This window comes from Thalia democratica, chromosome 2, assembly GCF_965202585.1.
Source record: "Thalia democratica chromosome 2, ktThaDemo2.hap1.1, whole genome shotgun sequence".
Lineage (NCBI taxonomy): Eukaryota > Metazoa > Chordata > Thaliacea > Salpida > Salpidae > Thalia > Thalia democratica.
In genome coordinates, this window is record NC_139166.1 from 55,891,624 (window position 1) to 55,907,134 (window position 15,511).

Sequence of the window (15,511 nt, forward strand, 5' to 3'; positions counted from 1 at the left end):
TTTAATGTCTTAATTTAGTGTGTAATAAGATAAAAAAATCATTCTTCAGAGTACCTTTTAATAAAATTATCCTGCCGCTCTCTAAAACTTCTTTCAACATCTTGCTTTTAATTTATTTTTTCTTAACTTTTTCTATACTACTAAAATACAGCAAACAAATTTATGCAATTTATAAAAGAATACATATAAGAGGTTATCAAAAAAAACTGTAACCATTAAAATAATTTTAACATTAAAACATGATATATAAGTTTTTCTTTTCTTGGTTTAGCCTATGAGCAAACAAATAGAAAAATGCTTCTTAAATTATAACGAAATGTACCTTAAATACGATTTCAACTTTAAATGAGTAATTCAGAAATTTTTATAACTGTAATATGTAAACGATCAGAATTGTTAATATGAAATTTATAAAGAAGAAGACAATTTAATTTTTATGCTTTTTCAACATAACACTCTTCGTAGTAAAACCGGCGAGGAAGTTTTTCCATCTGCCAACAACTTCTTTGTTACCACAACTGTCCAGCCATACTTGTATAATGTAATAGTACTTGCAGGTTTTCTGTATTTTAAGTTAATAGATTATATTATTTTGTTAGCTTTTTTAAACATATAATGGTTTATAATTGATAAAATTCTTTTAAGATGTTGTGTTATGAGTTTTTACAAGATCGAAAAATATTTCTATGTGTCATTAGCTTTTAAAGAAGAAAGCATGCTAAGCTTAATAACTTTTTACAAATAGTTTCTGCTTATTATATTCTAATCTAACTGAAGCTACAGTTTATTTAACTCAGCGAAGATTAGAGGAAAGTGAAGTAGTTAACAAGGACTATAAAAGTTGATTATGTTTAAAATAACATTTGACAGACAAATTTTTGATAATAACGTTATACTTGTAAATAACTAAAACTTAGATAAGTATTAAAGTTCAAGTATGGCCTGTAAAACGTTAGAGACCTTTTCTACTAGTTATTTCGTTTTTTTTTAATAAATAAGTTACAACTATAATTTTTTAATACAAGATGAATACATTTTAAGTTTTATAGCAAAAACTACGAAACAAATGAAACTATTATGTATTCTGAAGATTTGTTTGAAGCTTTAAAACTTTAACTTGACCAAGTTCTTCGAAAACATTCGAAGAGTAAAGTTGTTCAAATTTTAAACTAGTGTAAGCCTTGTTGTCGACTTATCTTGAGTTAATGATACTATTTTTCAACAGAATTTATTATTATTTTTATTTTTAGTGTACTTCTGTTTTTTTTTAGTTTCTCAAACACTGAATCGTTACTTAGCTTTTTTTAACAGATACCGAACTAAAAAACTTGCACTTATACAGTAACAATAAATTATATGATGTTTTCATTTCATTCATTCATGCAATTTATAAAAAGTCACAAGTAAGAGGTTAAAGAAATAAAATAACTGTACCATCAAAACAATTCTAATACTAAAACATGATGTATTAAAGTTTTTTTTCTTGCTCTAGCCTATAAGCAATCAAATAAAAATCTTAAATTATAAGTAAATATATAAAAACGATTTCAACTTTTAATGATTAATTCAGAAATTTTTTATAACTGTAATATGTAAACGATCAGAATTTTTATATTTTTTTTTAAGTAAAATTTTATTTTTTATGCTTTTTCAACAGAACACTCTTCGTAGTAAAGCCGCCGAGGAAATTTTTCCATCTGCCAATAACTTCTTTGTTACCACAACTGTCCAGCCATACTTGTACACAGTAATAGTACTTGCAGGTTTTCTGTATTTTAAGTTAATCGATTATATTATTTCGTAAGTTTATTTGTACATATAATGGTTTATAATTACTTATTTTCTTTCAAGATTTTGTGTTTTGTTTAGGAGATTTTACAAAATCGGAAAAACATTTTTATGCTTACAAAGAATATTTACAAATAGTTTCTGCTTAAAGGTATTCTGTTAGTTTAAAATTAAATAAGTATAAAACAAATTGAAATATTTCTCAAATTTATCATTATGAACTTATCTATTTTGAAATTTTAAATTAAGACTAAGTTAACCTTCAATGGTTCATAAACTGAACCTACTTGATTTAGTTTCTTAACAATGAATAAAGTTACTAACTTATTAGTTCAATTATGAAATTTATAATCTATAAAGTACTAAATATTCTTAAAATGAAACTAAAACTATATTGCATAACTTAAATCTCAACTAACCAATAGCATCACTCCATTTACATTGGGACATGGAGCTCTTACAACCTCGTCAAGACATTGCTCCCAAACCTTATCAATCTCTATGGAGTGAATTCCACAAATACTTAACTTTCCTCCGTTAATATTAGCACGATCGTAAGAGTCTGGAATTAATCCCTAAAATTAAAACGATCAAGTTAGATTTAAATAAGGTTTTTGAAAAACTTTTATCTTACATTAAAAAAATACCCTGAACTTCATTCAATTTGAGTAAAATCATAATGTATAAAGTTTTCATTAGAAAAAAAATATTTTATAACGGTGTTTCTAAACTTATAAAGTTTTTTTTTAAACAAACTTTTAGTGTAAAAATGTATTAGTTCTATTATAAGTAGTTAGAAATTTACACCCTAACAAAGCTGTTAGCTTTATGGACAATTAATAACACAACTATAAACACTATAAGTGATCTTACTTCGCTACAAATTAACTTACTTTTTTGAACAGAAAGTAGTAGGTTTTACTTTCTGGTAGCCGGCTCGGTTTCAAAACAGCATTTGTCGTGTAATGGTATTTGGCCAAGTTGTCAACACCATCTACTATCTTTCGCATGTATTTCAGCCAATCAGTACCTCGTAAGGGCACGTACCAAAAACTCCAAGTGTTGTGGAGCTCACACAATTTATAGTTCTTCAAGAATAACAAGTTATAGATTTCAGTAGAAAAGCTTACATAATGCTTTAAAGATAAACTAAGTTGTTAAAAAAACGTTTGTTAGAAAAAAGTTGACAATTTTAGAGTCAGTTATTTTGATTAATACAAATGAAAACCAACTAATGTATACAACTTTTCAATTTTATTAAGTATGTTCTAGAGCACAACAGTACCTAAGAACACTTAAATGTATTAATTAAAAATAATACTTTTAAATATTTAAATAAATACCTCAATATTGAAAAATGTGTTCTAGAGTATTTCTGTTTTTTTTTTAATTAAAATAAAATGAAATTAATTACTTGTGATGGTTCTCCTTCTTTCAAGATCACTGGCATTTGGAAGAGTTGTAAAATATAACTAAAATCAAATTCCTTAAAAAGCTGTAATTCAAATAGATACATTAATGCAAACACAAGAAAGTAATTGAGATTTTGTAATATTAGAACAAATAAAAAAAAAACTGCTCTTAGTTCTCATATTTTGAAGTTTTTAGAAAAAGGTATATTTTCTAAATTAGAATTAATGAAGTAGTTTTAAAATTTTTTAGTACATAAGCAATGCATAAAAAAAGGCTTTTTTTTTTTTTGATATTAAAAATTTTAATTAGATTTGAAAACTCATAAGTTTAAAATACTTCATATCTGGTATAAATAATAAGCATAAATATTAAATAATTACTAAATACTTATGAATGAAAAGCTTTATATATTCCACGTATACGCAACTGATTTAATGAATAAAATAAGCTATTGGGTGGTAACTAAATAGTAATAAAGCTTAATTTAAAAATGTGAGATAGATAGCAAATATATATAAGTAGTAAATTATAATCAACAAAAACACTTTTGTAAATAGTTATAATTTTTGTCAACAAAAACTCCTGAAATTATACACTTCAAGAGTATAGTAATTTAAAGTTTTATCTACTTACTTAAAATTTAGAAGCACATGCAGAAAACTTTTTATTAGATTCAAAAAGAAACATTTTTTTAAATTTTGTTGAAATTTTTTATAAAAGTTTGGTGATGTAAATCTTAAATTTTAAACATTAAACCTAAGTTGTTATTTTCGTTAGAAAAATAAATAGATTAAAGTACAAAATAAATACTGAAGACAAAAAATAATTAAGTTTACACAAGTTATCTAAAAAAAAACTTTTTGTTTTTTCTATCCATCTTTGATTTTAAATGTTTATACAGTTAATAGTTTTAGTTAAATTTTTAGTTTTGTTAATTTTTTAAATTATTTTTGTTTAATATATATAGTTTAAGTTATTTTCTTTTAAAAATAACAAGTTAAACCAATTTAATCTATTTACCGAAAACAACACTAAAATTTTGGTCAAAGACCTAGTGTTGAGAAAAACATTCAGATTAAAGAAGACCTATCAGTCTCGTATAAAAAGTATATCGTAAGTTTTAATAGCACACTTTGACGTTTATGTACTTTTTGTGGTAACATCTTGTTTAAAGCTAAAAATAAAAAAAATATTTATGAATTATAATTTCAAACATTTTTCGCTTTAATTTAAAAACAACTTTTTGTCAAAACTTTTGTATGACAAAATTATAATCTTGTTAACAATGTAATTAAAAGCTAAAGTAATAACTTAGAATAACATTTTGGTTTTAACCATATGATTCATAAGTCTTTATGTAGAATATAATAAAACTATACACGCATTTCAAAGTTTGTCATAAGACAAATTTATTTCTAATAAAAAAATTTTTTTAACTTGGTTTAGGTGATTAAAACAGTTATATGTTTAATTAAGTATTTATCTGTATTGATAGGCTATTTGAAGGCATTTTTCGTATTATGTACCTAGAAGTTTAGGAAAATTTAAAACCAATATTTTGTTTCAGATAAAATCTTATCAAACATTTGATTAATTTTTTTAGATTATACAGTTATTAATTTTAAATTTCTTGAATAATTATGTAAAATAAGTGCTCTGCTAGTTAACAAAATAAGTTTATTTTTAAAGTTATTTTTCGTGCATATAAATATTTTATTTTACCGGAAATATCGTTAAAATAAACACTGACTTGTTATATTGAGTTTTAATAAAGCCTCAACTTTTTTTATACCATAGTAAGGTAAACTAAAACAAATATTTTTTAACGTTTTTGTTTAACATTAGAAAGCACAACTAAATCATAGCCAACATTTTAGTTGAGGTGTGTTTATTTTGATAATAAACTAATTTCAAACCAATCTTTTTTTTTTAGAAAAATTTAGGCTATTGTATTTTTTTTTAATTATAAGTTTTTTAGCGGTTAAAAAACTATTAAGTAAATTTAATAAGTTTGTTCTTTTAGTTTCTCACTAAGTTCTTAATTGACCTGGTTTATAGAAATAAACAAAAATATTATAATTAAGTAATTAATTATGCTCGTTTCTCATATTAAATAAGTCCTTGTGAAAGTGTAAAATAAATTTAAAAAGGACATGATATACATAAAACTAATATCCCGAACTTATCTTAATTCAAAATGGTTTTTTACTTATGTATATAAAACGTGTGCATCAAACTTTCGTTAAATGATTTTTGTTAAATGATAAATAAACTTTGGGAAATGAGTTTCATTTTTGTAAATCAATTATATTTTGAAATCAATGCTATATTATCTAAACAAAATTGTAATAATCAAAACACTTTCAAGTATTTTTAAAACAAAATTACATACACCAAACTCACTTTGGAATATTTAAAACAACAAAACGTAAAACTAAACTTAAACTGCTGTTCTCTAATTTTTTCAGTACTGTTAGTTTAAAAAGATTCAAACGAGAAAAAAATAGATGAAACTAAAAATAGATATTTTTTGGATTACAAGTTGCTAACACTCACCAAACCTTTCTGCTACAATAATAAAAGCTGATGAGGTATAAAAGGTATATATATTTCTTTTCATTTTATACTTTCCAAGTATGATACTATATCACATGATGAATTGGTTTTTAAATTGTGCCAATAAAAAAGCAATTAAGTTTAAAACTTTGATATAGGTTTAATTTATCTATTTTTTTAAGGTCTTAAATTTTATTTTACATTAGTTTAAAGAACTTTTTAAACCATGTGTTTAAAACTATAAAGTACTTTCAAGTTGTTAAAAATATTTTAGCTTTTAAAAGTATTCTTTAGTAGGCCAAAATACTGAGCATTATATCAAGGTTTGTGAAAAAAAAACTGTTGAGTAAATTCTAGTAATTTCAATTACAGGTAAAAATATAGTAAATAAAGTTTTAAAACGAAGTTTTTTTATGCAACTTTACAAGTTTAATCTATAAAACAACTTTCAAAAAACAATAGCAGAAAAAAACTGTGAGGAAAACCATAAGATATTTGTTCAAAACTTTTGTTGTTTATAGTTATGATAACTTTTAGGGTAATTATTTATTATTTCAAGTTTTTTTTTGTTCATACCAGCTAAAAATTTAATTATTTGTTTAACCAATTGTAACTATTTTACCTTTTTATAAAAAAAAATTCAAAATAAGTCGCTAAAAAAACAATTAATAACCTTGCCAAAATAAAGCAAAAACAAATAAATTTAAACAAAAGTATATAAGTTCTATAAAATAGGAAAACGAAATTGAAACAAGTTAAATCAAATTTATGCCGTATCATAACACTAAGTAAGACTGACATAGTTTTTGCACAACTATTGAGATTAAACTTTCAGTAGATAGTAAGAAAAGCGTAACTTCAAGCATTAAAAAAAAATTAAACTTTAATTTGGAAAAGTTTAAAGAAATTAAGTTTACTTTCTTGTGTAACGATTATTTTAGTTGAGCTTGTGTTAAAAAACCAGGAATGCTATTAGAGTTTTAAAATGTCTTTAGTTTTGAAAATTTGTACGTTTTCATTTATAATCAAGACAAAAAACTTTTAATCTGTACAAGATTTTTTACAATTATTTATTCAAATGCTTTATAAATAAAAACTTTTTTCAATTTTTCCGAATTTAAGTTTTATCTTAGGCTGTATTAAATGCTGTAGCGAAAAATTAATTAATGTTACTTACACTATTTTTTCAGTTAATTTCAAGCATATTAAAAAAATATTAACATCTTAAATCAAAACAGCCTTATTAACAGCTGTAATACAATTTATTCTATTTTTTATTAGTTTTTGTTAATTATAAAGCATACTTAAATGCATTCATTTTAGTTTAGAATTACAAAAAAAAAGCATAAACAAAAATATTTAAAAACTAACTATCTGAAACGGAATACATGACGGGATTGGACTTAAATAAAATCATTTTCACTTTCTGATATTTAATTTACATTAATTATCTTAATAGTTACGCTAAGGAGGCTTACTAAGCACTTTTTATTAAAAAAAAATAATAATACAACATGCTTGAGTATACATCTACAGTGAGTTTTTATTTATGACAAGCATTTGCTAAGCTTAAACAAACTTTAACACTATAATCTTTTTAACGTAAAAAAAATTTGTAGTAGTTTTTTTGTTTTTCAGTTATTAAAAAAAATAAATTGATTTCTATTTTTAAAAGTTATAAAGCAAAATTGCTAAGTTTTTTTGGGAAAATAGCTACACAAACAGTCTAACACGAAAATTAAAGTGAAAAATTTAACGATAAATTAATATTCAGAACTATTTGTTTATCGTTTTCCTGCATTTCTGCTATCTACCGTGTAGAAAAAAGTTATAATAAATAAATGTGTTTTCTGTACTTTTATTTATTGTCAATAGTCTTTTTCTTTGATGTCTGAAGTCTTAGTTACAAAATATGTTTTTTGAATTATAAAATTTACTTAAACGAGTAAGTTTAAAGTCTTTGAAATAAAGATTTAAGTAAGTAACATTTATGGGCTTATACAAAAGTATTATATTCAATTCAACTATACTAAAGTCTACTAAAATTGTTAGTACAGTAAACTAAACAGACTAGTATATAAAAAAAAAATTGTAGGTAGTGTAACTTTAACAAAAGAGTAATGTCTAACCTAACATTGAATAGTTTTTTAGTAATTGTTAATACTTTAACTATACTTAAAACTAAATTTGGTCAAGACTAGATATCTAGTACAGTTACTCTGTTGAAATAGATAAATTTAAAAATGAGGTTAGAAAAAGATTTTTTTTCTATGAACAGATATTTAAAATTGAGTTTAATTTTTTAATATATTTTACTGTTCTGTTTCTTAAAAAAACTTGAATAATATAGTATTACAACGGAAGTATATAGTATGTAATTTGATAATCAAGTCCTAGATAAGACGTTAAAAAGTACCCAAGGGGTGTGCGACTCGATAACCAAAGGGTTCTTCGTGCACCAGATTTCAGGACCAAATATTTTGTCTTTTTTGTTGTTCAACAAACTCAAAAAATTATTTTATAAATAAATAAATTATTTTTACAAACAACACCATAAATTAAAAATGTATAGCCAAGATGCAAAGTTTAGTTTATTATAAAAAATCAGAGCCAAAAAACATGACTTTAAAAAAATAAAACTTCTTTCTTTACATGTATATGTTTTAAACAATCATTTGATTTTTTAAATTATTGATGCGGTAGAAAAATCACAAACAAAAAATTGTCTGTGTCCTGGACTAATTTAAACATTATATTCAACATACAAACTTTATTTCTACTTTACCTGGTTATATAGATAAGTTTCAGTTTAAAATCTTATGATACCTTTTCAAAAATCATGGAACTGTAAATTGCTGTAAAATAGATTTTGTGCACACTAAACGAAACTTTTAAAAAATATCATAAAACAACACTTTTTTTATGTTTTGAGTGTCTTACTATTCAATAATAGTGTAAAAATTTTATTTCATGTTATAATTAATTTTTCTAATAGAAACAGACATAACAAAACTCAAACATATTTTTCACCTTACTAAAGCTTGTATGTACATTAAAACAGTTTCTATACATAATTGTGCATTGTGTAAATTACTGATTTGACACCTAAAACCATAAATATTGTTTAAATTAGTTTATGTTAATATATACACCTGGAAATCTTAGTGCAATTGGATCTTATACTGTCCTCACAAAAAATATGGTAAAAACAAATACTTATGATTTAAAAACTTATTGTTTTATTATGTAACAATAAGTGAACTGTACATTTTTAAATCACCAATAGCTTTTATTAATAGTTATATTAAGAAAACATGTTAGTACTGTAGGGTGCTTATAAATATGTCACCTTTAAGTTTTCTGCTATAAAGTTTTCATACTTGGCAAATATTACAAAAAATTTGTGTAAAAAACTTTAAATGCTTTGAACAAACTTCCACGCTGGCACCACTTGATTTTATGAAGATCACCCCAATGCAAAATGTATGAGATTCAAAAAATGCAACCAAAAGAGTTCTTAGCTGGAACTTTTTTCTCATGCGGCAATTATTACAAAAACACATTGTGCAAAAGTTAAGACAACTTAAAGAAAGTTTTACGGAGGCACTTCTTAACTTTATGTAGTTTCTATCTTTTTTGTATTTTTTTAAACTTCCAGTTTTTTTTTTAAATCAAGAAGTGTCTCCATAAAACTTTCTTTAAATCGTCTTTAACTTTTGCACAATGTGTTTTTGTAATAATTGCCGCATGAGAAAAAAGTTCCAGCTAAGAACTCTTAAGGATGCATTTTTTTGAATCTCATACATTTTGCATTGGGGTGATCTTCATAAAATCAAGTGGTGCCAGCATGGAAGTTTCTTCAAAGCATTTAAAGTTTTGTACACGAAGTTTTTGTAGTATTTGCCAAGTATGAAAATTGTTTTTAGCAGAAAACTCAAAGGTCGCCGTATTTATAAGCACTATATAGTACAGTTTTAATAAACAAAGTTATTCGTTATTGTCTACTAAACTGTTTATATTTACTTATATTCACGGGCATGTGTGATTTTTTTTTTAAATTCAGTACTCGTAAGAACGAAACTCCTTAAAACGGATGAGTTACTTTAAACCAAAACAAAAAAGCGTACATTGTATGAAAAAAGTATATTAAGTTTTAAAACGAATTTCGCTCTTTTCAAAACATATAAAAGTTTGTACGTAATCATTTTCAATAACAATTGGTCTATTCTAGTCTCTTTAATTTTTATTATCATTTTTAAACCCAAAAATGTATTATATTATTAATGATATTATAGAGAGGTTGTTTTAAAAAAATAAAAATAAGTCTAACTCTTTGTTTTTAAGAATAAGTGCGCAGCTTTACGTTGTGATTTTACGTTGTCCATGTCTGTGTAGCTGTTAAATTAATTTAATTAATTTCAACCTTAATTTTTGAACTCCATTATGTTATATATAAATCATTTACTTTGATTAGTATACAATCGGAGAAAACTGGATTAATTACATCCGCATGGCAAATTAGACCTTAAGTTATGCAACTGAGCAATGCAAACCACACTTGCCGTAATTTGGAGAGGCTAAAAAGTTTTAGCCGAATTTGTAGTACAACTAGTGGCAAACCATTTGTCTGCTTCATAAACATGCATTTTTTTTGTTTGGTAAAACTTTTATTGTTAGTATTGGAACATGGGTTAATCTTAAAGTTCGCGTTTGGGTGAGTATTAAAAAATAAGGTAAATATAGAACTTAAACCAAAATAAAAATTTAAAAAAACTTACTTAGCGTGGTTGTAAAATTTGCACTAACATTTAAAAGTCTCCTACGATTTGAAATTTAGTAAGTATATAGGTTGTAAAAGTTAGTGGTTTTACTTTTGTATTACCATGTACCCAGTCTTGCAAAAAGTTCGGGCTGAAAAGTACGAAAAAGCCTCAATTATATGTTCTTAAAATAAATGTATATTCAATCACCAAAAGTACAGCCAAATAACAAACATATGATCGGCACAGATTTAGATTTGAAAAATTAACTGCATTTTTTCAAATGTGCAGGAATTATTGTTTGAAATGTTTTTGGTTTAAATACATACTGAAATACTGAAGCACCGAGAAAAATCGTAACAATTTGAGTTTTTAAAAATCTGTTGATTTAAGTTATTACTTTTAAATTTAGATCATTGTGCACCTAGGAACAAAAATATAAGACATAAGTTTTAGAACTGATAGATTTAAGATTACCTTGTCTTGCTTTAAAAATCAAAGGATTGTTGAATAGGATTGTTGAATTTGATTTTTAAGGAAATTCAAATTAAACCCATTTAAATTATGATAATTTAATTGCGCACTGCATGTGATTTATATATATATATAATCTAACAAATTTAAATAGCTAAAGAGTTACTTTTTTGAACAAAAAAATTGTATATGTTAAATGCTTAAATTGTTTATGGCTAAAATTAGCTTTTTCCTGTATAATAAAAAGTATTTGTTTTTGTAAACTTTACAAAATCATGGCTTTTTTACTCTATGTGCTCATATTATTTTCTTTTTTAATAATTTAATTATTACACTAGTCTCTAAATATCATTAGCTCCCTAAGAAGTCCCTGCTATTTACAAAAAAAAAAACAAAAGATACATTTAACAATTACCTAAGCTGAAAAACTTTATTTTCGTTCCAAAAACTTTCCTGCAATTTTTTAAATATTATGACTCTCAGACCAATGACAATGGATACACTGACTTTCATTATTATATTAATATTGTTGAAAAAAATATCCTTTGGATATTAAAACTTCTAAAAGAAAAAAAAACCTTTACAAATGTTTCCAATCTTATATGGTTAAAAAATGTAGCATCCACTTAGATTTTTTGTTCTTAAAAATCATCTACAAAGTGAAAATTATTATATTTTTGATATTTTTTGTCATTAAATATGAAGTCCTGAATTTTAATGTTTAGGTAAAACAAAAATTAAGCATAACAAATATGTTTTATTTTACATTACAATTTCAAAGTTTTGAAATTGAAAATATTGAAAAAGTTACAGAGTTGTTTTATACTAAGGCTAGTTTAAAAGGTTTGAAAAACTCAAACTAACCCCATATAGTTTGAATTTTATAAATATTTCAGAAATATCAAACCAGCTTAGACTCATTTAACTTTTTTATTTGAGAAATTCAGGCTAGGTTTTTTGTTTTTTGAATCAGAATAGTTTTGTATTTAAACCTTAAAACAATTAGTTGATACAATTATCAAAACTTGTTGTTTTTGAGTTTAATTATGCATGTATATTGATATTTATATAGTTAATTGAAATTAATATTTGAAATGGGTGGCCTTGCAGCTTGCTATAGTAAAATTGTTAAGTCAAATTATATATTTTGAAATAAATTTTGATGATTGATTGTTTTTAAACAATCTAAATTAAAAAATAGTATTTCTTAACATAAATTCAAAGTAAACCAAAAATATTATCATAAAATTTTATTCATGCTTCTCAGGAGAAAAGATATGTTAATAAAACCTAAGTTTAGTTTAAAATATGTAATTTTAAATTTTTCCAAAAACTAAATATTAATTTAGCATAAGATTTTGTCATTTGAACTCTTAAGTTTGAATAGTACTATCGAAGCAAAATTTATCAGGCTTAAGGTAGTAGCTTTTTGATTTTTTTTGCTAGAGTGTTTTTATTTAAAAAAATTCTTTTATTAAAATAAGCAAACTTAAAACTCTTGATTTATTTTTTTTTGTAATAGTTTGAAAATATTTTATTTATGTTGAAAATAAAGTTTTGTAAATAAAAAAAGACTCTTTTTACATTATGTTTTATTGTATCAACCGTTAAAGTTAAGCAAATTCACCAACTTATATAAAATTTGTCCACTTTGAAACAAAAAAGTTGTATTGTCTTCAAAAACTTTCTTTTGTCTCATTTAGTAATTAATAATCAAATATGCATTAAATTATAAAGTATCAATTTTCAAGCTTCAAAAAAACTCATCTAAAATAATTGCCAGTATGCAACCAGTAAAATAGCACATTAAACTCTACTTCAGCACTTTCAACAATATTAAAAAAAGGTTTACAGGTTAGCACATACAAGGTTAGTTTAAAACATTTGAAAACCTCAGGCAAACTCAAGCTCATTGGATTTTGTTTTGAAAAACTCATGCTGACTCTGGTTTTCTTTTTTCAAAACTTAAAATAGTTCAGAAATTTTATCTAAAATTAAGGCTAGTTTTTAAACTTTTTTCTAGTCACTTTGTTATTGTTTTAGTAATTTTAAATATTCAAGCTTAATTTAAGTATTTCTTTTTAGTTTTTGGTTAATAATAATATTTTTCAAATTTTTTAAAAATCAGGATAGTACTTCAGGCTAGTAGTTTTAAGTCTCAAAAGCTGACTTTTTTGCCTCTAAGGATACCAATGCATATTTTACATTTAATTTACATAAAATTTAGCTAAGTTTTAAATATAGTTTTTAAATTTATTTATAAACAACTTTGTAATTCATTTTTTTAAAATTTGTATACATTTGTAATACTGCTGAAAAACTCTTTAACTTGGCTTTAGTTTAAATGGTATGTTAATTTTTATAAAAAATGTTTTAAACACTATGGTTGATTGGATTTCAATACAATTTATTTAAACCTAGTTAGAAATGAATTGTTTTAAAGGTGCATAATTCAGGATTGTCATATAACTCATGAATTTGTTTTTTTGAAATTTATGAAAACTATGGAGATAAGCCAACAGAAGCTAGTTTGAAATTTTTTAGCTTATTTAAGTAACTCAGACTAGTTTAATATTTTTTCTTTCGCACATTTTTTCTCCAATTCTATTTTTCATAAATAACAGGCATAATAAACACTAAGTTATTTTTCTTAAAAAGTGATTAATTTTTACGAAAAGAACATTTTGTTATTGTTATAACCTTTTTAGATATTAGAGTTTTAAGCTACGTTTAAAAAAATTTCTTATGATAGCAGGATAAGTGTTCAATATAATTCAGGTTGATTTTTTTCTTTTAAGAGTGTCAGCCCTTATAATAGAAAAAATATGACAAATTCAAGCTAGTTATCTGTGATAAGTAATCACAATCAGTATAGTATGAAATTAAAAAAAAATCAGCCAATTTTTTTTTTCTGAAACACAAAAAAAACCTGAGTTAGTTTTTTTAATCTAAAGTAGGTAAAGTTGACTCAGATTTTACTGTTGTGTTAACTTTTACTTAACTTAGGTTATACAATTCAATTATTTTTAAATTTGCAGTGTTTATTTTAACATTTAGGTGATCCATTACCTAGCTATAAAAATGTTGTTAAATAAAATATTATATTATGGTGCTTATTTTAACATTCATAATAATAAACAAACAGTTTTATTAAAAAAAAAAAATTTTACAAAGCTATTTTATGATACTCAAATTAGTTTCATTCTTGTGAGGTCTACATTTTTGATTATTTTGTTTGTTAATGGATCAAGTTATTAAAAAAAAGTTATTTAATTTGATACTGATGTATAAAGATTACATAAATTAATATATATATATCTATATATATAAACTTACTCTTAATTATGTATGTTTAGTTCTTAAAACCTATCTTATTAGTGTTTAAATTTAAAAGTTTTGCTTTTAATGTTTTCGAAGAATGTGCAAAAGCTTGGAAGAATTCTACTTGAATAAAAATCACAGGGAAACACTGGATTTTTTCTTTTTACTTTTTGCCATACTATTTTTAATAGATAAATACAATACTATATGATAAAAGTTCATATTTTTTGATTAAGTATAAAAGTTTTTAAAAATATAAATGTGCATACTTTCTTGTAAAACTTTTCAAAAAACAATTGAAAAATAATAACATTAAAGCATATTAGTTTGGTTTTGGTACTGGTTTTAATTAAAAAGTTTAAACATAACTCACTCATTTTCAATAAAAGTTTATTAAATATTTTTGTTTAGCTCTCTTCAGAATAATATTGCTAAAAACTATTAATATTATAGAGTAATTTTAGTTATATACAGTGAATTTGAAAAGTCTAGCTAAAAATAGTTATGTCATAAAGTATAAAAGTCTGTTTTGAAATTCTATTTTTCAAACTTTTTCTAAACAGACTTTTATACTTAATGACGTAACTATTTTTAGCTAGACTTTTCAAATTCACTGTATATAACTAAAATTACTCTATAATATTAATAGTTTTTAGCAATATTATTCTGAAGAGAGCTAAACAAAATTAATTAATAAACTTTTTTCGAAAATGAGTAAGTTATGTTTAAACATTTTAATTAAAGCATATTAGTTTAAACTGTTAATATTCATATATTAAATTAGTTTTTGGTGAGAAGTGTTTTATATTTATAGCTAGTTTTAAAATTTACTGGCTTAAGTTTTCATGAACTCTTTAAACTACATTATACTACCCAAAAAGAAAGTTCTAATTTGTTAGCTACTACCATATCCCTGAACAAAAGAATGATTACAAAAAATTTTAATTATAACAAATTTAATATGCATAAAAATTTCTGAAGTATGCTTGAAATAAAATAATCTTTAAATTATCTATAAATTTCATGAAGCTTAACTTGAAAAATCATCTACATTATCCTTGTCAACCATTTTAAAGATTTAACATTTTGTGAACTCTTTCTAACTTGGAGCTTAAAAGAAATATTTTGACAGCCCCATATTATCATTAAATATAACAATGCAATGGTGTATTACAGCTTATAAAAATAAAGTTTATAAG

The 15,511-nt window shown here is 23.6% G+C and overlaps 1 protein-coding gene across 1 annotated transcript; it reads right to left on the reverse strand.

Moving 5' to 3' along the window:
* Positions 1-427: 427 nt before the first annotated feature.
* On the reverse strand, positions 428-3,238 carry LOC145828763 (uncharacterized). The gene is made up of 4 exons (XM_082936513.1): positions 3,203-3,238; positions 2,682-2,876; positions 2,208-2,363; positions 428-562 (listed from the first exon to the last, which is right to left on the reverse strand). Exons 1-4 carry the CDS (start codon positions 3,236-3,238, stop codon positions 428-430), a joined length of 522 nt encoding a protein of 173 aa, XP_082792639.1.
* Between the last annotated feature and the right edge of the window lie 12,273 nt (positions 3,239-15,511).

What these genes read in the sequence shown, in the direction of transcription:
- LOC145828763 (XM_082936513.1), bottom strand. Translation starts at nt 3,238, where the DNA reads ATGCCAGTGATCTTGAAAGAAGGAGAACCATCACAA. An exon ending in AAGAAGGAGAACCATCACAA is followed by an intron (nt 2,877 to 3,202) that starts GTAATTAATTTC and finishes TTATTCTTGAAG; the next exon opens with AACTATAAATTGTGTGAGCT. An exon ending in TAAATGGAGTGATGCTATTG is followed by an intron (nt 563 to 2,207) that starts GTTAGTTGAGAT and finishes CTTAAAATACAG; the next exon opens with AAAACCTGCAAGTACTATTA.